At 42.7% G+C, this 25,138-nt stretch overlaps 1 protein-coding gene and 1 long non-coding RNA gene across 14 annotated transcripts in view; one reads left to right on the top strand and one right to left on the bottom strand.

The window, feature by feature from the left end:
• Positions 1-1,811: 1,811 nt before the first annotated feature.
• LOC136793319 (uncharacterized) lies at positions 1,812-24,412 on the bottom strand. Of its 2 annotated transcripts, none has more exons than XR_010838461.1 (3): positions 24,203-24,404; positions 5,915-6,136; positions 1,812-5,494 (listed from the first exon to the last, which is right to left on the bottom strand). It is a non-coding gene; the product is annotated as an uncharacterized lncRNA (long non-coding RNA). The 2 variants fall into 2 exon arrangements; XR_010838462.1 differs by having other exon boundaries at positions 2,912-5,494; positions 24,206-24,412.
• The window catches only part of INTS10 (integrator complex subunit 10), a 39,322-nt gene continuing 38,272 nt past the window's right edge, over positions 24,089-25,138 (top strand). For 4 of the 12 annotated variants that reach the window (XR_010838459.1, XR_010838457.1, XR_010838460.1 and 1 more), the window contains exon 1: positions 24,223-24,679. Coding sequence is in view for 2 of the 12 variants with exons in the window: in XM_059049120.2 (XP_058905103.1) it covers positions 24,551-24,679 (129 nt within the window). In the remaining 10 variants the exon portion in view is untranslated. Of the gene's footprint in view, positions 24,680-25,138 lie in introns of all 12 variants that reach the window. The other 8 variants (XM_067022523.1, XM_067022520.1, XM_059049120.2 and 5 more) reach the window with 7 other exon arrangements.

The raw sequence follows: 25,138 nt of genomic DNA, 5'->3' as shown, positions 1-25,138 counted from the left end.
AGGCAAAGTCGAAATCAAGGTGAAACATTAAAATCAAGTTTTTAATTGCTAAACTAAAATTTGAACATCTACTCATCCATAGTCAGCTGACTATAGTTAAACCCCGGTTTTACATGATTTTGCTAGATACTCCATCACACCACATTCTTTTAAAAACTTTAGATGTCAACATTTAGGCATTTGCCAATTTTTAAAAGAAAAAGATGTGGTTCTTAGTTAGGCAACAAGAGGACCTAACTCTCATACTTAAAAAGAGGCATTTGCGAAAAGAAGAGGAAAAAGAACGCACATCTTTCTTTTATCATAGCACTTAGTCAGGCGTACGAAACAGACTCCAAGCAAGTCCTTAATTTCTTCACCCGTCAAATGGGGTTAGCATTACCTGCTCTGCACCACTGTCTCTCACTCTGCACCCTACCCCATCACTCACGGGTAACCACCTGGGCAGAACTCAGGCTCTAAACCGAAAACAAGAAAATGAATAACCTTAAACATTAATCCATGCTTAATATTCTTCTTCGGAGATATAGAGTACTTTTATTTTAATGAGGCAAATTCCAGAGGGGGGGGATTTTCCCCACAGATGCACACATAAATTTTTCTGTGTTTTGTGTGAAAAGAAATCTAGTCTTATTGAAGTATAACACATATTTAAGTAACTCTTTTTAAAAATAACCTTAAATGACACACAAGTCGATAGAACAGGAAACACCAGGAAGAGGTCCTCTTATACTTCAAAATTTACAACGTGGCAATGGAGGGTAAATCATTGGGGAAGACCAGGGTTACGCAGGCCATGGTTTGGGGACACCTGGCACACCATTTGGGGGGATAATTGCATTTAGATCATCATCTCATAATATATACACCAAAATTAATTTCTTGAAAAAATAAATGACATTTCGAACATTGCCTTAGAATGTATACCAAAAGAAAAACCATAACAAAAACTAGTAGAAAAAAGAACTTAGCGTTTACTGAGCCTTTAAACGTAAAGGTCTTTTTATGCTGAAAAGAACTTTTTTTTGAAAAGCACAAAGGAAAGGCTCAGCAAATTTGACTGCAACAACAAGGTCAAAGTTAAAGGCTAACAAAAATGTCTTTGTAAACATATATTTCTGGCAAGTACAAATGACAAAGGGGAATATCTTTGCTTCATAAAGAACGATTATCAAACTCTTTTCCCTCCCACCCACCACCGCGAAAGAAAAGAGCTTAACACCGAAACTTCAGCGGAAGTTCTGAGAGGTACCTGCCAGCCAGTCCTACAGGAGTGAAATGAAGCAGATGCGGTGAAGTGGAGGAGTATCTGTTTTTAGGTGCATTCTATATTGTTTTACATTCACAATAAGTTTATATTACTCCTGCGATTTAAAAAGACATACAGTTTTGAGGATAAAATGCAAAAACACAACAGATAATTCATAAAAAAGGAAATAATACTGTAAACATGGGTAAATGATTAAACTCAGTCATAATCAAAGAAAAACTAGTTAAATACAGTCTATGATTTTGCTTCTATCAAACTAGAAAAGAATAGGAAGCATCTGGTATTGTCATATAATGATGATGGCAATAAGAATAAGTACAACCTTTTTTTTTTTTTTTTTTGCGGTATGCGGGCCTCTCACTGTTGTGGCCTCTCCCGTTGCGGAGCACAGGCTCCGGACGCGCAGGCCTAGCGGCCATGGCTCACGGGCTTAGTTGCTCCGCGGCATGTGGGATCTTCCCGGACCAGGGCACGAACCCGTGTCTCCTACATCGGCAGGCGGATTCTCAACCACTGCACCACCAGGGAAGCCCAGTACAACCTTTTGGTAAAGTGATTTGAAAACATATTCAAGAGTTCTAAAACGAGTCCTTACCTTGAGCCAATAATTTCATTTCTGAGAGGTCCATTCTAAGAAATAATCTATTCTAAGAAATAACACATAAGGAGCATTTTATGAAAAAATAGAAATAATAAGTGTTCAACAGTATGGAAGTGGTAAAACGAATTGTATACATGCATTCAATGAAATATTAGACAACCAGTAAAAGGACACTTTAAAAAGACTCTCTGGGGGCTTCCCTGGTGGCGCAGTGGTTGAGAGTCCGCCTGCCGATGCAGGGGACACGGGTTCGTGCCCCGGTCCAGGAAGATCCCACATGCCGCGGAGCGTGAGCCATGGCTGCTGAGCCTGTGCATCCGGAGCCTGTGCTCAGCAATGGGAGAGGCCACAACAGTGAGAGGCCCGCGTACCGCAAAAAAAAAAAAAAAAAAAAAAAAAAAAAAGACTCTCTGATGGCATACTATAAAAGTGACATCGAAGAATATAGAGCATCACAGAAAAAATTTTTATGAACAAACAGAATTCAAAACTGTTCATACTGGACAATTATCAAGACATACTTTTTAAAATGCTTATACACAGAAGGAAAGAAAGGATCAGAAATTAAAATTCCAAATGTTAGTCAAAAAATGATTGTGTTTTCCTGCATCTAAGCTGTGACCACAGGCTGGTGTGCAAGGAACATTCAATAAAGAGCAGCTGGGGGGAAAGTGGCGAGGGGGGAGGGGGGAGGTGGTGGTGTGATGAACTGGGAGATTGGGATTGACATATACACACTAATATGTATAAAATAAATAAGTAATAAGAAAAAAATAAAATAAAACATTCTGCACACACACAAAAATAATAAAGAGCAGCTGTTCTTATTGTTATTGTTCTTATCATTATTAATGGGACTAAGTATTTTTTCTTAATTAATAAACATGTATTACTTTAAAATAAAAACTAATCCTTTTGAAAAGCATTAAAAACTAATGCTATTGGTGGTGACTTCTGAGTAGTGGAATTGTAGGTAATTTATTCTTTTTTGCTTGTCTGTTTTGAATTTCAAAGAAGCACATATTGTTTATACAAATTTTAAAGGGTTTTAGAGTTTTTTATTTTTAACACACTTAACGTGGTTTTTACTAATCTGAATATATTCCTGTCCTAAAATTCACCCTGAGCCAATTTACTGAATCATATTCACTTTGATATGTTGATATCAGTCAAGATAAGTATCCTAGGGGGACTTCCCTGGTGGTCCAGTGGTTGAGACTTGGTCTTCCAATGCAGGGGGTGTGGGTTCAATCCCTGGTGAAGGAATTAAGATCCCACATGCCTCTGGGCCAAAAAACCAAAACATAAAACAGAAGCAATATTGTAACAAATTCAATAAAGACATTAAAAGTGGTCCACATTAAAAAAACAAAAAACTTTAAAAAAAGAAAAAAACACACACAAAAAGATACTTACACTTTTTATCCTATATACTTCCATAAAGTTTTACGTTCTTAAACTGAACATGTATAAATGTATTACCTGTGTAATTTCTAAAATAATTTATAAGAAAACTTAATGATAAAACAAAAACTGCTTTGTTCTCAGACTATAATTAGGGCACATAAGACTCTTGTTAAGAAATTAATTCAGTAACTACTCAAGTAGTAATCTCAAACAGATACATAGCTTTTCGGATGGAGTTCACTTTGTTTGGAAGGTAGTGCAGAGAAAGAGAGAAAAGCCAGTTATTTCTTTGGTTTGTTGTCTTGGTAACTAAGGCAGCTGTATGAACTGTTTTCTATTATTTTCCAATTCTGTCACAGAAAGAAAATTTTCAAATGGGAAAACAGATGTGTCAAGGGTATAATTAATCTCCCTGAAAATGGCCCATTAAAATAACGTCAGTGGACATAAGGAAAAAAGTGAATCCAAACAAAAGAACTAGAAAAATATAAGCCTAAAGCCAGAGAGTGCTACACATTTGGTTCCCTTTGCACAGCAATATGAAAGATTTTGTGACAGGCCAAAAATCTCTATAGCTGGAACCTAAGGAGGCCCAGGCAAGCTTGCTCAGAAACCAGTCAGAGTGGGAAAAAGCTTCCTGGGGCCAAAATCACTCATACAAAGGAATAAAACTCCCACTGGCGAAAGCGCCAAAGGAAAGAGCATGACTTCATGGGACAAATCCTTCTAAATGGAGTCTGTTTTCAACAAGTGCGTGTAAAATGAGAAACTAATTCTACCAGAAGTAACTCAGTTAAGAAAACAAACCTTTGGACAACTGTATGCAGCTAACATTCCTGGCCTGTACTGGTATAAGGACGCCTTGCAAAGCATGTTCCTGTACATAACGCACTAAAACATATCAATTACAATCAGCCACGTAGATTCCACCAAAGTCTGTGAAGTGGAAATTTACACAGAGATAGATTGATCTTAGTTGGGTTTGATTTTTGGCTACTTTCAAGTCAGCTGAACTTGATGCAATTGGAAATGTTAACAACTCTTTACTAGACTTTGAAAGTATAAAAATAAAAGATCAGGGATCTTATTTTCTACTTTTTTTTTCCCTCTCCACATTGCCCAGCACAGATGGGGGATTTCTCTTTCAGCGAATCAATAAACCAGCTGGGAAAAAGTCGGCAATCTCAGTTAGCAATGGAAAGAGAGAAATCCTCAGATTCAAGCGAACAGCAGATAAAATAAGTTGCACTATTATCTGGGTAGGCTAGCTTCAAAAAAAGTTTTAAGTTAAAAAAAAAAAAAAAAGAACTCAGATCATCCTAAGAGCCATACGTTTTGAGTTACTCTCTACCCAGGAAGAAAAAACTTTGAGTTTAATCATAGGCTTCTGAAAGAATATTTAAAAATAAAGTCTCCGGAGGATTGCACTAGACTCATTGTGGTGACCATTTTGCAATATATACAAATATCAAATCATTATGTTGTACACCTGAAACTAATATAGTGTTGTTAAGTCAATCATATCTCAACAAAAAATAATAAATTAATTTTAAAAATAAAGTTTCCAGTTATTCTTCTTACTCCACAAATAAAGTATGCCCATTGGCCTCTCCTCCTAAACAAGAAAAGGAGGGAGGGAGAGGGGGACAAAAGAAAACTGAGACAAGCAGAAGCAAAAAGAGAAAAGAAAGCCAACATGCGTGAGGTCTTCCAGCAACAGCCACTGTGGACCCTCTCGACGTGGGCACACCCAGATCCTTTTCTTCGCGTGTACAAATTTTCCCTGAAAACGTACTGATTCAAAACTTTTTTCACTTAAAAATGTATTGCGTGTTTCCTCTTCTCCTTTTCCTTTTTCCTGTTTGAACGCTTTGGGCCATGAGTCATGAGATCATCACGTGGGGCTGAGCAAGATGGCTGTGGTTTGGTGCGAGGGCTCGGCGGGGTGTGGAGGTCTGACCTGGCGAGGAAGGGAAGGGCCCGGGGACACTGGCAGCCCCGGGAGGAGGTGTCAGAAGCCACGTGGGTGAGGGGGGCGTAGCGGGAGGGACCGCCTGACGCACAGAGGCCCTGGCGAGGTGAAAAGGGCATCTGCGGGGGGTGGGCAGCCGTGAGGGCAGAGCGTCTGCACGGAAACGAGGGGCGTTCCGGTGATCAACCGATGTCCTGAGGACAAGGGGAACCAGGTTTCTCACTGTCAGGGAGGAGAGGTCCCGCTGTGGAAAGGAGGAGAGAGGGCTGAAAGTGGGGCTATCAGTGTGAATTCCTGGTTTTTAAAATATATGTTTAGTTATGAATGTGTGCGTGAACGTATATAATCCTTAGCTCTGGGAACAGGGAACTCCCAATAATAGTGAGCACACCTGGCACTCGGATTGTGATTTTTTTCCCGTGTGTGTGTTTTTAAATTTAATTTTATTTATTTTTATACAGCAGGTCCTTATGAGTCATCGATTTTATACACATCAGTGTATACATGTCAATCCCAATATTCCAATTCATCAGATTGTGATTTCTAAATACCGTTCTACACTAAAAGGATACAGCGCTTCTCCAGCAATGGCTAATTCTAGGCCATTCCTAGAGCAAGGAAAGGAAAGTAGTTTCTGAGACTGCTCTAACGAATGACCACAAACCTGGTGGCTTCAAACAACAGAAATGTCTCCTCCCATAGCTCTGGAGCTGGAAGTCCAAAATCACGGTATTGGTAGGGCTGTTCTCCCTCTGGAGACTCCAGGGGAGAATCCTTCCTTCGCCTCTTCCACCTCTGCTGGCTTCCTTGTGGCTGCATCACTCCAGTCTCTGCCTCTGTCTTCATATGGCCTTCTCTCTGTCTCTGTTTTCTCCTCTTCTGTCACCTATAAGGACACCTGACATTGGATTTAGGGGCCACCAGATGTTCCAGGATGCTCTCCTTACCTCACGATCTCTAACTTAATCACATTTGCAAAAATCATTTTTCAAAAAAAGTATTAACTTTTTATTCACCGGTCTGGAGATTTGGACACGGACATATCTTTGGAGGGGGTTATCATTCAACTTGCTATACATGATGCTACAATGATCCTGGAATGTCTATTGTGCCAGAAAGTAAGAAAGAGCCCAAAGAATGATGGTGATGTGTCAAAAGAACATAGAAGATAGCTTGAAAAAGTTCCCACCGGTCAAATATGGAACAAATTGAACATCAAATAAATAATGCAGAGACAGATTATAAAGCAAGGAATAAAAGAGGAACCCATGTGTCCATGAAGATATAAATAAACAAGTTGAGAGTTTGATGAAGAATGAAAGTTTACGTGGTCTCAATGGACCTTTCCACACAATACTTATCAATTACAAAGTGAAAAAAGAGTAAATTTACAGTGGAGAAGACTGAGAAGGTTAATCAAGTGTCCCAGGAATGAGACAAATGGAAGCCGTACACTTTCCCAGCTGATACAGAACACAGTGAGAGACATCACTTCTGAGACTTTCTTGCCAAAGATGCATAACCTGAATCCACTCATACAAACCCAGATTGAGGAACACTCTTAGCTGCAAAGGTGTCATGAGGCAAAGAAAGACGGAGGAACTGTTCCTGATTGAAGGAGACTAGAGAGACCGCTAAATGCAACACATTGCTCTGAACGGGATCTTTTTTCCAGAAAGGAGCGTTATTGGGACAATCATAAAAACCTGAATGAGGTAAGAAGATATTAAAATGGCTAAATTTACGCGTCAACTTGGCTAGACCACAGCACCCAGATGTTTGGTCAAACATTATTCTGCATATCTCTGTGAGGATGTTGTTGGATGAGATTAACATGTAAGTGGGTAGACTTTGACTAAAGCAGATTGCTCTCCGTTATTTGGGTGGGCCTCATCCAATCAGTTGAAGGCCTTCATAAAACAAAGACTGACCTTTCCTGAGCAACAAGATATTCTGCCAGCAGATGGCCTTCGTACATGAACTGTCACTTTTCCCTGGGTCTTCAGTCAGCTGGCCTGCCCTGCACAATTGTGTGTACCAATTCCTTAAAATAAATTTCTATCCCTCTGTTTCTCTGGAGAACCCTGACTAATACAGATACCAAAGTTAATTTCTTGATTTCGATGGTTGTATTGAGGTTATACATGAGAATGACCTACACCCAGCCACAGTAAACAAGTATTCTGGGGTCAGGGGATACTATGTTGACAATTTACTTTAAAATGGTTAAGGAGAAAAATATTGACTGTTCCTCTGCTGCGAGCTTGAGATTATTTCAAGATGAAAAAACTTTTAATTCAAACGTGCAGTTTTTAAAAAATATATTTAAATACTCTTCACATCTGCAGATACATTCATGTGACATCATTTTTAGTAGTTTTATATACTGGATGTGTATATCATTGCTTATTTAACCAAATCTTCTATGTCAGACATTAACATTCTTTCCAACTTTGCATTATTCCAAATTATGGTCCATTGACTATTATTGTAGTGATATATCTGAGTATATTCTTAAGTATTTCCTTAACACAAATTTTTAAAAGTGGAATTTCTGGGTCAAAGTCATTCATTCGAAACTTTTGCATACATAAATTGCCAAGCTGCCTTCTGAAACACCAGATTCCCTTGCCACCAACAAACACAGAATTACTTTAAGTAAAATGATCGCCACTGTTTAGCCAAAACTCACAGCTCCTTAAATGCCCCGGCCTAGCTCTCAAACTGTCCAGATTCCAGTCCCCCCTTCTCTTTCCGCCTTAAGTACACCCCCAATGAACGCGGAGCCTCCGTGCCAGCCAGACGGCATGAATGCCCCGCAAAGCAGAATCCACACATGTGGGTGAGAACAGGCTTTCGAGTCAGACCTGTATTTGAATACCAGTTCGACCACGTCTTAGAACAAGCTACTCTACTCTGGAATTATATGCTTTTTTCCAAATTCCAAGATCAAAATAATTTTTTTTTTTTTCCGGTACGTGGGCCTCACACTGCTGTGGCCTCTCCCGTTGCAGAACGCAGGCTCCAGAAGCACAGGCTCAGCGGCCATGGCTCACGGGCCCAGCCGCTCCGCGGCACGTGGGATCCTCCCGGACCGGGGCACGAACCCGTGTCCCCTGCATCGGCAGGCAGACTCTCAACCACCGCGCCACCAGGGAAGCCCCAAAATAATTTTAAAATATGACACTACAACACCTGTGTGTTAGTACAGGTCCTCTGATAAGTAGAAGCAAGGATTGCATGAATGTGTTTTATCTGTGGGGATGAAGGACACAGGAAGGGGAGTTGAGTGGACACATCTCAGACCAGGATGGCAAGCATCTAAGGGAAGTTCAGCGAGCCTTCGTGGGCACTCACGCCAACATCAGCCGGCAGTGGGGCCCTCTCTCCCAGGACCAGGCTGTCTCAGTATCCTGGTGCAACATTGTGAATCACAAGAAATACACCCATGATTCCTGGCTCACAGCTCCCCAAACCCTGGGAATTTCCCGAGCCACAGGAACAATGGGAGCATCTTTTGTTATAATATTTGGTCTCTTGTCCTCGGTTCCTGAAAAGGACGGGGCTTCCCTGGCGGTCCAATGGTTAAGAATACGCCTGCCAATGCAGGGACACGGGTTCGATCCCTGGTCCGGGAAGATCCCACATGCCGCGGAGCAGCTAAGCCCATGTGCCACAACTATTGAGCCCGCGTGCCGCAACTACTGAAGTCCATGTGCTTTAGGGCCCGCGTGCCACAACTACTGAGCCTGCATGCTGCAGCTACTAAGCCCGCGCTCCTAGAGCCCATGTTCGCAACAAGAGAAGCCCATGCACCACAACAAACAGTAGCCCTGCTCGCTGCAACTAGAGAAAGCCCGTGCACAGCAATGAAGACCCAACGCAGCCCCAAAATAAATAAATAAATATTTAAAAAAGAAAAAAAAAACCAAAGGAGGGGGTTCAGAGAGCTCCCAGGTTGGAGAACCAGAATGCTTACACTTGCCACTGCACCGGGCCCCAGGCTCCACGAGGACGGAAGCTCCTTTTTTCAGGACCTCACCGACGTATCTCTTCCTCTGGCTGCTGATTCATGTCCTTTAATCTCCTTTGTAATAAATCAGTAACTAATGAGTCAGGGAGTTTCTTGAGCTCTGTGAGTGGCTCTAGCAAATTAATCAAGCCCAAGGAGGGGGTCATGGGAACCTCCAATTTATAGCCAGTTGGTCAGAAGCAAAGGTGAGAACACGAGCTTACGATTGGTATCCAAAGTGGAGGACGGCCTTGTGGGACGGAGCCCTCACCTGTGGGCATCTGAGGCTATCTCCAGGTAGGCAGTGTCAGAATCACGATGAACTTTAGGACACCAGCAGGTGTTAGAAACCTGCTGGTTGGTGTGGGGAAACCCTCCACCCCTCTACCCCTTACCCTGCAACCCTCCACCCCACACCCTCTGCCATGTTGAAATTGGGTATGCGATGCTTTACCCAGACTTGGAGCAGTGGTGGATGTCAGGGCACAGCTCCAGCCCTTGCATGGTTTTTCTCCCTGAAGTCAGAGGATGGCAAGGCCCAAGCTCAGGGCCACCACACCTGGCTCGCTCCCTGTCCCCACAAGTTTCCAACATTTAACCTCATTTCAGGAGTCAGCAGTCCATACTTTGGAACCAATCCCCTGCCTCTTGGGAAAAGAAGATAAATGATTATATTTTTCTAATCAAGAAGAGATTTGGGGGACCTGTAGGAAGATATTGACAGAACTTTACTGAGGATCACAAGAGAAGACTAGAATAAAGAAAGAGACTCTTCTCCTGAATGAAACAGTTCTAGCTGATTAAAATATGATTTCTTCCAAATGTTGGAAGAAATAATTCAAAACACTCATGAGATTGATGAAATTGTTGTAATATCATCTTAATGAATAGATGAGAAGGAAGAGCTAAGAAATGTTGAAAAGGATAAATAACAAGGAAGGGTTTTGCACTTAACAGATACAGTAAACTATAAAGTTTGGTCATTAAGATAGCGTGATGTGGTCACAGAAATAGACACATGGAAATTATTAGAGGGCTTAATAATAGACCTAAGTACAAAGAATTTAGTCTGTAACGGACAAAGCCTTTTAAATCAGCATAGAAATAAGTGAGTAAATGGTTTTGAAATGACTATTTGTAAAAATAATAAAACCAGGTCCCTAACTCTCATGAAACACCAAAAGATTTACAGAAGGATTTTTTTAATGTACAAAAAGAAAAGAAATATAGTACCAAAAAATTACTTACCTGCATTTAGAATGGAGGAAGCCCTTCTAGACACACAAGCATAAACATAAACCATAGCAGTAAAGAGTAATAAATTTTGCTCCATTAAAATTAAAGACTTCTGGGACCTCCCTGGTGGTCCAGTGGTTGAGAATCTGCTTTCCAATGCAGGAGACATGGGTTCGATCCCTGGTAGGGGAATTAAGATCCCACATGCCCCAGTCAACTAAGCCCTTGTGCCACAACTACTGAGCCCATGAGCCACAACTAGAGAGCCTGTACCTCAACTACAGAGCCCACATGCTGTGGAGCCTGTGCACCACAACTAGAGAGAAGCCCTCATGCCACAGCGAAAGATCCCACAAGCCACAGGTGAGACTCAATGCAGCCAAAAATAAATAAATAAATAAATGTTTTTTTAAAAAGTAACAACAAAATTAAATTAACTTAAAGACTTCTGCAAGTCAGAAAGCACTATGATAGAGTCTGGGAAGTTCAAGGTGGCAGAGATGATATAATCTGGGGGACCTCCTGAATCCCAATGTAATAACAGAGAGAAAAACTAGATAGCAAAGTCAAAGTCATGGCCAACATTTACAACAGATCTGGGTGAGAGGCTATTCCCACAAACCCCTGCCAACTAAAAATTGCCACATGCCATCTGCCTCTACAAGGATGAAGTCACTAGGCCTTGCAGTCGCTGACCTTCAACTCACCTTGAAACGAGTTCGAGGTGGAGATCAAGAATGAGGTACTCTGTGCTTGGTAAAACTGGCAGAACAGGCCTTCAGAAAGATATTTTCAGAAGATTTTATGAGCCCAATTTCTTGCATCTTCTCATATCTAGAAAAGCACTAAAATCATGAATGGTGACAAATGCTCCTCGTGACTGGCAGCCACCTTCTGCCAAAAGGTGTACTTGATTGTACGTACCCTCTTCACCAAAATCACGTATATACTGACCTCCCCCCACGTCTCTGGAAAGTTCCTCAGAGCTGTCTGAGATGCTGTCTCCCAGGCTATAGTCCTCATGTAGTCCTCACTGTCCCAAATAAAACTTAACTCACAACTCTCACAGTGTACATATTTTTCAGTCGACAGTGCAGATACAGCAGAGAGGGACAAACCACCGACAGCCAAAATACCTGCATGGTATTAGCATCTTTGCAGGAGGAAGCAGAGGGAAGCCATGAGGCATCTAACAGATCTGAGAACAGCAACACCATAAAATAGCCAATAGATATTCACTGTAAACAACAGCAGGTCACCTTGAGAACAAAAGCTGAAACTGAAGGGATTTCATGCAATCCAGTGCAGATGAGAGCAGAATCCATATTTAGGTCTGAAAAGGCTGGAACCTTCCAGACCCTTTGCGCTCTCAAAACTGACCAGCCAGTACTCCCTTCCAGAACTGGACCCCATGCTAAAAAGAAATGATTGGAAATGCAATCAAAATTGAGTGGTGTAAGGACAACAGAGAAAAAGAAAAAACAAGGCACAAATAAAACTGTGAGGGAGAACTAAGCCAGGACATTTCAGAAGGCAAATTACCATATTTTTTCAAAACTACACAAAAACAACAGAAGAGGGAGCCCTGTGAAGGTGGAAAAGCTTGACTAAACCACCCCTCCACCAAAAAGTTGAGGAAACTAATTCACATGAAATGAGCAGCTGACAATGATCTAGGTTAAATCCGGTATAAAATCCCAAATGAAAATAAGGAACAGAATAACATCTGTGAAAGCACTCCAGAAAGACATGCCCACAAAACACACCAAGACTCCTACCTGTTATTTCATAATAAGATAAAAATGTAAAAACTCTTTGGAATGTAAAACAATTATACTCCAATAAAGATGTTAAAAAAAAAAAAAAAACTCTTTGGAAATCTAGGCAACTGAGCAGCTGACTAACGAGGGTAAGGAAATTAGATTATCATCACACTCTTTGAAAGCAACACTTTATGCTAGATATTTAAGATTTAAATTTAAGATCCTCAGTGAAAGAAAATGTGAACCAAGGATTTTAAACCCAGTAAACTTTGAAGTACAAAAAGTTAGAAAGACTATTATCAAAACATACAGGACTCAGGGAATAATTTTCTCATGAGCATTTCCAGAAATATCTATTGGAAAAGAAGCTTCAAACAAATACTAGAGAGACATTGGCATAAGAATTGGTCATGAGTATTAAGTATATGGTTACTTTAAAACAGTCTAAATGAGGGTAAAAGACAAAGGGTTAGTGTTTAATAGCTTTACTCTCTAACAAGGTAAATAATATACAACCATTAAAAATACAGAAAGCTGGGCTTCCCTGGTGGCGCAGTGGTTGAGAGCCCGCCTGCCGATGCAGGGGACGCGGGTTCGTGCCCCGGTCCGGGAAGATCCCACGTGCCGCGGAGCGGCTGGGCCCGTGAGCCATGGCCGCTGAGCCTGCGCGTCCGGAGCCTGTGCTCCGCAACGGGAGAGGCCGCAACGGTGGGAGGCCCGCGTATCACAAAAAAAAAAAAAAAAAAAAAAAAAATACAGAAAGCTTGGGAAGAGCATAAGCAGAAGTTTTAAATATATATTGAATAATCATTTTAGTGATAATAACAATCTTAGTATTGCTGTTCTCAGATTGTTGTGAGACAAGGCAAACATGTAATATAAGACTTTTCTACTTCTATCATCTCCTGTGTCCTTGAGAATCAGGATACTCGTGGAAGAAAGAAAATACAGAAATATAGATGAGATTAAGCAAAGATTTTAATTTTGTAAATAATAAATTTTGGGTGGAACAAAACCTGATCTCATAGATAGAGAACAAATTGATGGTTGTCACAGGTGTGCGTGGAGGGAGGCAAAATGGATAAGTGGGTCAAACGGTACAAACTTCCAGTTATAAAATAAGTCCTAGGGATGTAACTTACAGCATGGCGACTATAGTTAATGATACTGTGTCATATATTTGAAAGCTGCTGAGAGAGTAGGTCTTAGAAGTTTTCATCACAAGAAAAAAACTGTAGGTAGTGATGGATGCTAACCAGACCTATTGCGGTGATCATTTCACGATACATACATGTATAAAATCATTACGTTGTACACGGAAACGAATACAGTTGACCCTTAAACAGTGCAGGTTTGAACTGCATGGGCCCACTCATACGGGGCTTTTTTTCAGTAGTAAATGTGACAGTACTATGCAATTCTCGGTTGGCTGAATCCAAGGATGATACGGAAGACCCATGAGTATGGAGGCGGGACTGTAAGTTGTAGGCGGATTTCTGACTGTGCGGAGTGTGGGAGCTCCTAACACTACCTTGAGCTGTAAAATGATATCAATGATATCTCGGTTTTTTTAGAAAGTCAAACAGCAAACCTTGGGGAAGGGGGAAAATCTGATTTCCACAGTTACCACATTAGAAGATTTACTTGTCCAGCTTTCAATTAAAAAATTCACAAGACATACAGAGAAACAGGGAAGTATGGCACATCCAAAGGAAACAATAAATAAAAACTATCCTTGAAGAAGACATAAGAAGAGGGATTTATTTCAAAGTGAAAAAAATTTTTTTAATGATAAAAGGGTCATAGTAATTTTCTAAAGTAACTCCTGGTTCTGGCCTTGATGGATTAGTTCAAACTGCATTTATATTCCCACCATAAACAACTAAAAACCTAGAAAGCAGCTGTCTTTAAGCACTGGCACACAGGGCTGTGATCATGGAAGAAAGGAAGCACACCATAGGTGAGCTCCAAAGCCGCCCAGACTTCTTCTCTGGAGGCATTTTCCAAAAATAGTGCAGGAAAATGGAGGCCAAGAAGAGAACTGTCTCACTGGGCAAAAAGCAAACAAACAAAACAAAACAAAAAAAAACAGATTGGAATTCAGAGCAGCTAAGGCAGGTGAAAGGTGGGGGGCAGGTTATCCGATAGGAAGGAGCTACAGAGAAAGAATCCTAAAGTCTACCTAAGGGTTTCCCTGGCGTCCTTTTACAAATCTAAAGCTGTCTGTGAAGATGAGGCTCTGAAAAGCCTAGCGGAGAAAAACTGCTGAGAGACCAAAAGCTAAGAGGAAGTAGGGATTTCACAGTGCTGGGGAGACACTGACCCATCCAGAAAGGAGAGACACTGGTCAATGTCCTTGCCATTCAGTTGAGACACCAGAACGCCCATTTTGCAGAAGTAAAGATCGCACCCTAGAACTGAGGGCAAGATACGCCAACCTTTAAAAAGCCTAGAGCTAAGCCTTAATAAAAATCAAAGTGGTCCACATTCATTTAGGTATCTGCCAAAATAAAATTCAAAATTCCTTTGAAGAAAATAAAACAATCCAGAGCCTATAAAACAAATCATCAAGGGACCCGTATGCAGTCAAAAATTACTAGAAATGCAAAGAAAAAAATGTAATCTAGAGTAAAAAGTAGAATCTGTCAATCGAAACAGACACACTAAGAGGGTGTGGCGAAAAGGGAACCCTTCTACATTGTTGACGGGAATGTAAATTTGTACAAGCACTATGGAGAACAGTATGGAGACTCCTTAAAAAACTAAAAAGAGCTAACATATGATCCAGCAATCCCACTCCTGGGCATATAGCCGGAGAAAACCATAATTCAGAAGTATACATGAACCCCAATGTTCACTGCAGCACTGTTTACAATAGCCAGGACGTGGAAGCAACCTAAATGTCCATCAACAGAGGAATGGATAAAGAAGACATGGTGCATATATATAATGGAATATTACTCAGCCATAAAAAGGAATGAAATTGTGCCATTAGCAGCAACATGGATGGACCTAGAAACTGTCACACCGAGTGAAGTAAGTCAGACAGAGAGGACAAATATCGTATGATACAGCTTATATGTGGAATCTAAAAAAATAGTACAAATGAACTTATTTACAAAACAGAAATAGAGTTACAGTTGTAGAAAACAATCTTATGGTTATCAGGAAGGAATGGCAGGGAGGAATAAATTGGGAGATTGGGATTGACATATACACATTATTATATATAAAATAGATAACTAATAAAGACCTACTGTATAGCACAGGGAACTCTACTCAATACTCTGTAATGACCTGTAAGGGAAAAGAGTCTAAAAAAGAGTGGCTATATGTATATATATAACTGATTCACTGTGCTGTACAGCAGGAAGTAGCACAACAGGGCTTCCCTGGTGATGCAGTGGTTAAGAATCTGCCTGCAAATGCAGGGGACTCAGTTTTGAGCCCTGGTCCGGGAAGATCCCACATGCTGCGGAGCAACTAATCCCGTGCGCCACAACAACTGAGCCTGTACTCTAGAGCCCGTGAGCCACGAGTCCTTGAGCCCGCGTGCCACAACTACTGAAGCCCATGTGCCTAGAGCCCGTGCTCCACAATAGAAGCCACCACAATGAGAAGCCTACGCACCACAACGTAGAGTAGCCCCCGCTCGCCGCAACTACAGAAAGCCTGTGCACAGCAACGAAGACCCAACGCAGCCAAAAGTAAAATAAATTAAATAAATAAATAAATTTATAAAAAAAAAGAAAGGAACACAAACTTGTAAATCAACTATACTTCGATAAAAAAATAACAATTTTTAAAAAAGAAAAGAGACATAAAACACTTATGCCTCAAACACACAAATAATAACATGCAAAAGAATCTAGAAAAAAGGATGGATATAATGGGGAAAGAGATAAGAAATTTTAGGAGAGTTATAAAAATTTACATATATAGTTTCCAAGTGGAAACTCTAACACTGCAAAAAAAAGCATAAGAACTGGAATCAAATATTCACTGGATGGGATTAACTGGAGATTGAACACAAGAGAAGAAAAGATTAGTAAACTTGAAGATAGCTCAAAATACATCATTAAACTGAAACACAACGAGTAAAATATTAGGAGACAAACAAAAAAAAAAGCCTCAATGACCCGTGGGTCCAACACATGTGTGGTTAGGATCCCAGAAGGAGGGAAGCAGAAAATGAAGTAGGAATAATTTTTGAAGAAATTTTAACCAAAATCCCAAATCTGACCAAAAAAGAAACCCACAGACAGAAAAAACAGTGAACCCCAACCAAAAAAGAAAATACACCTAAAAAGACAATCACACCTACACAGATCATAGTCAAAGATAAAGATAAAATCTCAAAGGCAAGCAGATGCAGGGTCTTGAAGAGGTACCGGTTCATAGCAGCACTGCATCCATCAAAGGGTGAATTAATAAACAAAACTGGCATATATACACAATGCGATATTATTCAGCCTTAAAAAGCAAGGGAAATTATGACACATGATACAATACGGATAAAGCTTGAGGACATTAATCTAAGTGAAATAAGCCAATCACAAAAAGATCAATCCGGGGGCTTCCCTGGTGGAGCAGTGGTTGAGAATCCGCCTGCCGATGTAGGGGATACGGGTTCGTGCCCCGGTCCGGGAAGATCCCACATGCCGCGGAGCGGCTGGGCCCGTGAGCCATGGCCGCTGAGCCTGTGCGTCCGGAGCCTGTGCTCCGCAACGGGAGAGGCCACAACAGTGAGAGGCCCGCGTACCACAAAAAAAAAAAAAAAAAAAAAAAAAAAAAAAGATCAATCCGGTATAATTGCACTTATGGGAGGTACCTAGATGCTCTAGGTACCTCGTAAAACTCAAAAACAGAAAGCAGAAGTTTGGTTGCAGGGGCTGCAGGCATGGGATACAGGGAATTGTTTAATGGACACAGAATTTCAGTTTTGCAAGATGAGAAAGTTTTGGAGATTGGCTATATCATGTGAACACGCTTAACGCTAACTAACTCCACACTTTAAAACTGTTAAAATGGCAAATCCTACATTATGCATATTTTACCACAATTTTAAAATTTTTGAAATTTTTTTAAAAGGAGCAAACATAAGATAAAACATACAGTATGTGCAACAGCAATAATAAAAATAAGGCTAAGTTCTCATTAGAACTAATGGAGGCCAGAAGACAAGAGTATCTTTTTCTTTTTTAAATTTATTTTATTGAAGTAGAGTTGATTTACAATGTTGTGTTAGTTTCTGCTGTATAGCAAAGTGATTCGGTTATACATGTATATACATTCTTTTTCATATTCTTTTCCATTATGGTCCATCAAAGAGCACTGACTATAGTTCCCTGTACTATACAGTAGGACCTACGGGTATCTTTAAAGTGCCAAAACCAAACAAAAACTATCAACTATCAACCTAAAATTCTACATTGAGTGAAAACACCTTGCCAAAATGAAGGGAAAATAGAGATATGTTCAGATCAATGGATGTTTAAATAACTGGTGACCTGCAAACTCACCCTGTAAGAAATGCTACAGAAAATTCTTCAGGCTGAAGGAAAATGGTACCATATAGAAATCAGGCTGACAAGAAGGAACAAAGAGCACTGGAAAGGCTAAGGATATTGGTAAAAATAAAAGGGTAATTTTTCGGTTTCTTGAGTTCTTAAGAAGTTAAACATTTATAGAAAAAACAATAATGTATTGTGGCAGAGGTAACATATGTGACAATAACAGCACAAAGGGCCGGAGAAAGGGTCAATGGAGTTTTGCTGTTTTGTCTTCACATTCTTCGAGAACGGGTGTAATAAACAAAGAAAACACGCAAGGGAACATTAGCAGCGTTACAAGTGGATTTGCACACATCAGGGGACCACAGCCAGGTCCTCGCAGTGACAGTGAGGGCCCGGTGCTGCTCGTTTCCCGTTCTGCGCCCTGCCCGCCCTCTCTGCTCCAGAAGGTGACCCCTGGGGGCTGCATCAGCCCGGGGTCAGCATCACCCAACGGAAGGGAAGTACCGCAGGTGCTCAGAGAGCAGGAGAGGGCAGCGGGGCACTTCTTGTCCACTCTGTCTTCCAGTATCGGTGCAAGAGCGTGGCCGAGGCTGGCATTCTGCAACAGCAGCTTCTGCCAGGATGCCCCTCGGTTCTCAGCCTCCAGGGCGAGGGGTAATCTTGCTGTCGCTGGTTCCCAGTCCCTCCACATCCCCTGTGGGTCTCTTAACTCTGTCCGCACTGCTGTAAATTCCTTAAATCCTTCAGAAATCCACTTGAGTGTACCTTGTTTCTTCCTCTTGGGACCCTGACTGAGAGAGCAAATGGTATGTAGAGTAACCTTGAACGACAGGCTGTCAAGATGGAATTCTGGGGCTCCCACACATGGCTCAGAGCCACTAGAAACCCACAGCACACCCTGGAACCACGATTACTCAAAGTAAGGTCTGCCATGGCATGGAATGGAGTAGAGAGGGGGAAAGACTTGGAAAATCATTTGGCTACTGCGGCAATAAGATGTAGAAAAAAGATAAGCTGGGTGTCTTGAACTTTCAACTCAGGGCGTTGGTTGAAATCAGGAAACGTCTCTGACGGCCTCCAAGGAATCTGTTATCTCTTTGCTTCCAGGCTGTAACAGCTGCAGATGGGGTGCCCGTTCTGCATTATATCCAGGCATATAACAGAGAGGGAAATTCCAGAATGGCAGCGTATTTGCATGGCCTTAAATAAGTGTCTCCCTCAGTTTGCTTCTTGTTGCAAAGAGAAGAAAACGCTTACAGTTCAGACAACGCCTTGAATGATCAAAATGAGCGTCACCAGTGCGGGGCCGGTGGAGAGTGTATGCCTCCAGGTGAGATGCCCGGAGAAGGGGAGATCACACGTGCCACCTGGGAATGCACAGCTGAACCTAATCAGGAGGAACAGATGAGCCCAGAATGAGGAAATTTCTATGTAAAAGAAAACGGAGAGGAGCCATATTCTTCAAAAATGTCAATGTCATAAAAGGCAAAGAGAGGCTGTGGAAATAAATATTCTAGATTCAAGGAACACGAAGTGGAAAGTGAATGCAATACCTGATCCAAGACTGGCTCCTTTACTAGAAGCGGGAGCCCGTGAGAGACATTACTGGGTCAATTTCAAAACTGGAATGTAGATGGTAGAGAGGATGAAACTATTTTATTCAGGTTAAAGGTACTGAAGTTGATCACTGTCCTTGGCTATGTAAGAGAATATCCTTATTCTTAGAAAACACACGCTGAAATATTTAGGAATAAAGGGCCATGACAAATACAATTTTCTCTCAAATTGTTCAGTAAAATATATATTATGCATGTATTTATTGAGAGAAAGAGAGAGAGAATCCATGCAAATGACAGAGCAAGTGAAATAAAATGTTAACAATAAGTAAACCTGAGTAAAGAGTATGCGTTAGCTTGCCAAGGTGGTCAAACAAAGTACTACAAACTGGGTGGCTTGAACCTCAGAAATTTACTGTCTCGCAGTTCTGGAGGCTGGAAGTCCAAGATCAAGGTGTCAGCAGGGTTGGTTCCTTCTGAGGCTGTGACGGGGAAGTGTTCCAGGCCTCTCTCCCGGCTGCTGCTGGTTTGCTGCAAACCTTTTGTGTTCCTTGGCTTGTAGACACATCACCCTCATCTCTGCCTTCATGTTCACATGGCATTGTCGCTGTGTGTGTGTGTCTCTGTGTCCACATTTCCCCTTTGCATAAGGGCACCAGTCATATTGGATTAAGGCCTAAGCTAATGACCTTAAGTTTAATTACCCCTGTAAAGACCCTATTTCCAAATCACGTTACATTCTGTGGTATCAGGACTAGGACTTCAACATATCTGTTTTGGGTAGGTGGAGGGGACACAATTCAACCCCTAACAAGTATATGGATAATTTTTAATACTATTTTTTTATTCTTGTAACTTTTCTGTAAGTTTGAAATTATTTCCAAGTAAAACATTTTTTTTTTTAAGGTTAAAGAAATTCCTGTATGGCCTACAGAGTGACTTACAAAACCAGGGAGAGAAAAAGTACATCCCAAAGGAACTGCAGGATTCTACCAACTCACATCCACAAGATGCTTGGAATTGACCAAATAGGATAAATTATACAATGAGATAGGACCAAATTTATCAATATGGGTGCGCTTACCAAGAATTCTAGGTTCAACATGTCCAGTAACAGTCTAGGAACTGCTTGTCAAAGGGGCATGTTTTGCTCCATTAGGCCTTGTTCAGGGGCTGCATACAGCATCCTTATCCATCACAGCCATTTTGAATTCTGTTGGATCTGTTATAATAGTTGCAGATCCCTCTTTGGGGATCTGCAGCTATTATAGATAGTTGAACAGCTGTTAGGTGCCAAATGGCTCTAAGAGTATGCTTGTGAAGACTGGTTCATAGATGACCTAGATTGAGATGCTGGAATTTTCCCAGCATACGTTAGAGAAAGGACCATAACGGCTCACTGAGATGGGAATGTTGGAGTGAATTCATTATCTGCAGCCTGCTCAGCCAACCCCTACCGTACAACCCAGGAGGCCCAGAAATGCTTTGGCGAAGGGAGCGCCAGAATCCATAAAAGTTGTAGTGCTAACTGTCCTCTGTACACCAGAGATGCTGGTGGGAGATAACTGCAGTAGAATTGGGTGCCCTCATTTCAATGGGAATAATGGGATCCCTGTGTGGTAGCAGTGTGGTGGCAGCACTTGACCATCAAGGACAAAGTAGGCACAATTAGCATAATAAAACACGGGGACAGAGTGGCCATCAGAGCACTTTGGCTCTCAAGGTCTGTGGCAGTGGCTAATTGATCATAAAGTTCCCAGGAGTAAAACAGATGGACAGCCTCCACCAAAGTACGGCTTGATCTGTAAAATCAGAGGAAGTCTAAGCCAGGTAAGCAGAGATCTGAGTTGAATGGCTATACAGAAAGTACCCAATTCCCATCAGTTCATAGATCCAGAGTCCTAACTGAAAGAGTGGGAGGTAGAGTCGTCAAGAGCCCAGACTGATACTAAGACCAGGAATCTCTTACAGCATCAATCTGCACACGCGTGTGCTATTCTCCAGCGGGACTCAGCCTCCTCAACGTTCACTGACTATATAGTTATTGCCCCTGTTTCAAGCCAGTTGCAACCTCCAGCAAGATGCACCACAGGGCGGATCCAGGGCTGTTCATCTGAAGAGTGGATACAGGTGGGATAAGCAGCAAAGACGATGAGCATGCTGAATGTCCAAGCATGGCTATAGCATGAGGAGGCAGATAAACTAGGAGGAAAAGGTAGGTCTGTCAAGCTAACATTAGGGAGGAAGAAAGGAGGAAATTGCTGAAAAGAACCAAGGAGGGACTTGAGGGCAGGAAAGTTAAGAGATTGTGTTTATGAGTTTTGAGATTTCGAAGTGGAAGGTAAAAAGCAATATAGAGTTTAATACGAATCACTGAACTGAGGTCCAGGAGCTTGAGGCTGGAGGCTGGATGCTGGATGCTGGGCATCTTATGTAACTTAGAAGTTGTCAGGGAGAATGGGAGCCAGGCGCCCAGACGCTCAGTGAGGCTTCGCGACCAGGGCAAGGAGGCCCAAAAGACGTAAACGCACACGGTGTGGTACCTCTCTTCTGTACTTTGAGATGCCAGAATGATACCCTAGGACAAATGTTTATCTGGAGATCTTTCAAAATTAAGAGGTTGGCTAGAAAATAGCCACAAGTCTTCTCTTGTATTCTGGCAAAAACTCAATTGATTGGCATCTAAATTATAACTAGAGTTCCCTTATTTAGCCCTAGCTTTAAGATTTTAATTCTCAGTTGTTACCTAATACACTAGAGAACTAAAGACTCAGGAACAGGTACACAGTTTTGTTTTGGTTTCTGTTTTGTAATCCCATAACCAAAACATGAAGTTTAAAGTCTAATCAGTCATTTTTGCCAATTTACACATTATACAATTTATACATTAAAATCAATGAAATAATGAAAAAAATATTTAAGCTAGCAATCTGTTTTTTTGATCTACACTTTGTAAGATAAAAATTATCCTGATTTTTATATTTATGTGTATATATATATATGTATATATATATATCCTTTTTTTTTTTTTTTTTTTTTTTGCCGTACTTGCAGGATCTTAGTTCTCCCACCAGGGATTTAACCCGGGGCCGTGGCAATGAAAGCACCGAGTCCTAACTACTGGACCACCAGGGAAGTCCCCTTATCTGTTTAAATTCCATTTGCTACCTTCCTTTCTACAAAGCCGAAAGAATTCTATCACTGAGCAATCCATCCCAGCCTACAAAGTGATCGCATAATCACGCTGTTCCTGTGCATAATCAGAGGACATTAAATAGCATTAGGAACCATAATGCTTCCCAAAGCACTAATACAATTAATGTATCAGAGCGACTGAGGGTAAAGCAATGACTCTTACCTAAAGATATCATTGAGGATACTAATGAAACAAAATCGAGTTTTTTAAATCAAGGTTTTAAAATAAGGGGGGAGATACTAAAGTTATCATTCTTAGACTGGTATTATGAGCGAAATAGCACAAGAGCCTGGACATTGACGGATTTGTTAGCGCTGGCGCTTTACATGGTGTTCCTTAAAGCCTGATCTTCTTGGTACTTTCCTCTAAAACTAACACACTAATTCACCACTAACTTTCCGATTGTTTTTATTTTTTTATTTTTTCGCCCGCACCACACCACACGCAGGATCTTACTTCCCCGACCAGGAAGCGAACCCGTACCCCCTGCAGTGGGGTCGCAGTCTTAACCACTGGACGCCCAGGGAAGTCCCACGGTTGTTTATTTTTAAATTATTATAATTACGAAGTACATATTATACTTTACATATAACCACAGTGTTGACTGAACAAAAACGCACAACCTAAAAGTTGCTGGTTATGTTTTATTTGGGGACCTTACTGAGGACCATGGCCTGGGAGACAGCCTCTCAGATAGCTCTGCAGGACTGTTCCAAAGAGGTAAGGGGGAGTGAGGTTATATAGAAGTTTCTGCTGAAAAACACACATGGGAAGATGCAAGAGTCTGGGCTCATTAAAGTTACTCCTCAGGTATGCATCTTTATGTAGGGCCACTATCCTGTTTTTCTCCATCCTGAATTCCGCTGATGGGGCAGGGGGTGGAGGGGGGCCAGGCTACAGTGGCTGATAGCTTGCGGGCAGGCAACAGTCATTATTTACTGGGATGGCAACATTCTTTGCCCTCGATAGTAAGTATATATTCATATTTATTTACCATATTTATAATGTTTTCATGTATGAAGTATATAGTCATTTTTCCCCCAAAAATCAGTTTTGAATCCGTAATCTCGGTTTTAAGTCCGAGATATCAGTGGTACTGGAACTTGCTAAAAGTTTTGTATATAGACCTTGGACTGGAGACTCCAACGAGCTGTTGGGAACCCATATTTTGGCACATGCCTCCTATTAGGCAAATAAGTGCTGCTTCCTCCGGTTCCTAAGTATGGCCTCCCTTCACGAGCTCAGGTAGACTGTTTTGTTTTCATTTGGTGAACATGACACTGATTCTGCTTGAAAGAAAATTAAAACAGATATTTTCTGTAGGTCACAGGTCCCTAACACTGTAATCTCGGGTTGGAACAGGATAAACGGCTCGGTACCTCCCGGCATGCAGCCAAGCACCTGCAAAGTACTAAGACCAATTGGCTCAATACATGCTTTTCGGAGAAACCAGGGAATAAAGGCGCAACGACCATGAGACGTGACCGTGCTGAGGACCCAAAGCACCGGTCCAAACGCTGGCTTTACCGCCTGACCGAAACCAGCGCGAGCCTTTCTGTACATCCGATCCGGAGGTCCGGAGCGGCTCTTCCCGCCGCCTCCGCACCGCCCCTCGGCGCTCCCCTCTCCAGCGTCTTCCCCGCCCAACCCCCGGCCGCCCGGCCAAGACTAACCACCTGGCTCCCCGGCGCCGCCAGGACCGGGCTCTGCGCATGCTCCCTGGCTGCACCGGGGTCGCTCCCGAGCAGGGTGAGAATCCGCTCCTCCGCGTCTTGGAGGTGACGTGGAAGATCCGGGACGAACGCACTAGGTCCTCAGAGGAGGAAGCGGCCGGGAAGAGGCGCAGAGTGGTCGGTAGGAGGCTGCTCGCAAAGCCCGGAAGCCCTCCCGGATCCACCCTGCGGCGGCAGCGCGACCCCGGACCTGCGCAGTAGCGTCCGCGGCGGCGGCGGGAGCACGGTCGGCGGCGTCTCCCAGCCGGAAGGTCCGGCAGCCTCAGGCCGCCCGAGGCCTCCCGCGTCATGTCAGCCCAGGGCGACTGCGAGTTCCTGGTGCAGCGAGCCCGCGAGCTGGTGCAGCAGGACCTGTGGGCCGCCAAGGCTTGGCTGATCACGGCCCGCAGCCTCTACCCCGCCGACTTCAACATCCAGGTGAGGCCGGGCGGGGGCGCAGGTGGGGCGCTCCTCCCCGCTTCCGTGAGCCCCCTGCGAGCCCGGCCCAGGGGACCCCAGGCCCCGCTCTGGGTTGGGGCGACGGGAGCGTTACCCTCTCGGCGGCCGGGACAGCGCCTCGCGCCGCCTGGGAAGGCCGCCCGCCGGCTCGTGGGTGCGGACGGCCGCCGCGCGGGCGCGGGTGGGGGCGGGGGCGGGGGCGGAGTGGGGGTGTTCTAGGTCCCCGCGGGAGGGAGCTGGGGTGCAGTGTAGTGAACACAGGCGCCAGCTCCGGGCTGCTGCTCTGTGAGGGGACCAGTACCGCGCATCTGCGGGCCCTGCGGTAGATAAAGGCATCCGAGTGACGCGAACGGCGTAGACCTGCACCGCGTTGCCGTCGAGGGTTGTCAGAAGCCCCGCTGGCCGCCGGAGACGTGCCTGCGCTAAGCCGGGGCCCCG

Source organism: Kogia breviceps, chromosome 20 (genome assembly GCF_026419965.1).
Source record: "Kogia breviceps isolate mKogBre1 chromosome 20, mKogBre1 haplotype 1, whole genome shotgun sequence".
Lineage (NCBI taxonomy): Eukaryota > Metazoa > Chordata > Mammalia > Artiodactyla > Physeteridae > Kogia > Kogia breviceps.
This window is presented reverse-complemented; position numbering and strand designations above follow the sequence as displayed.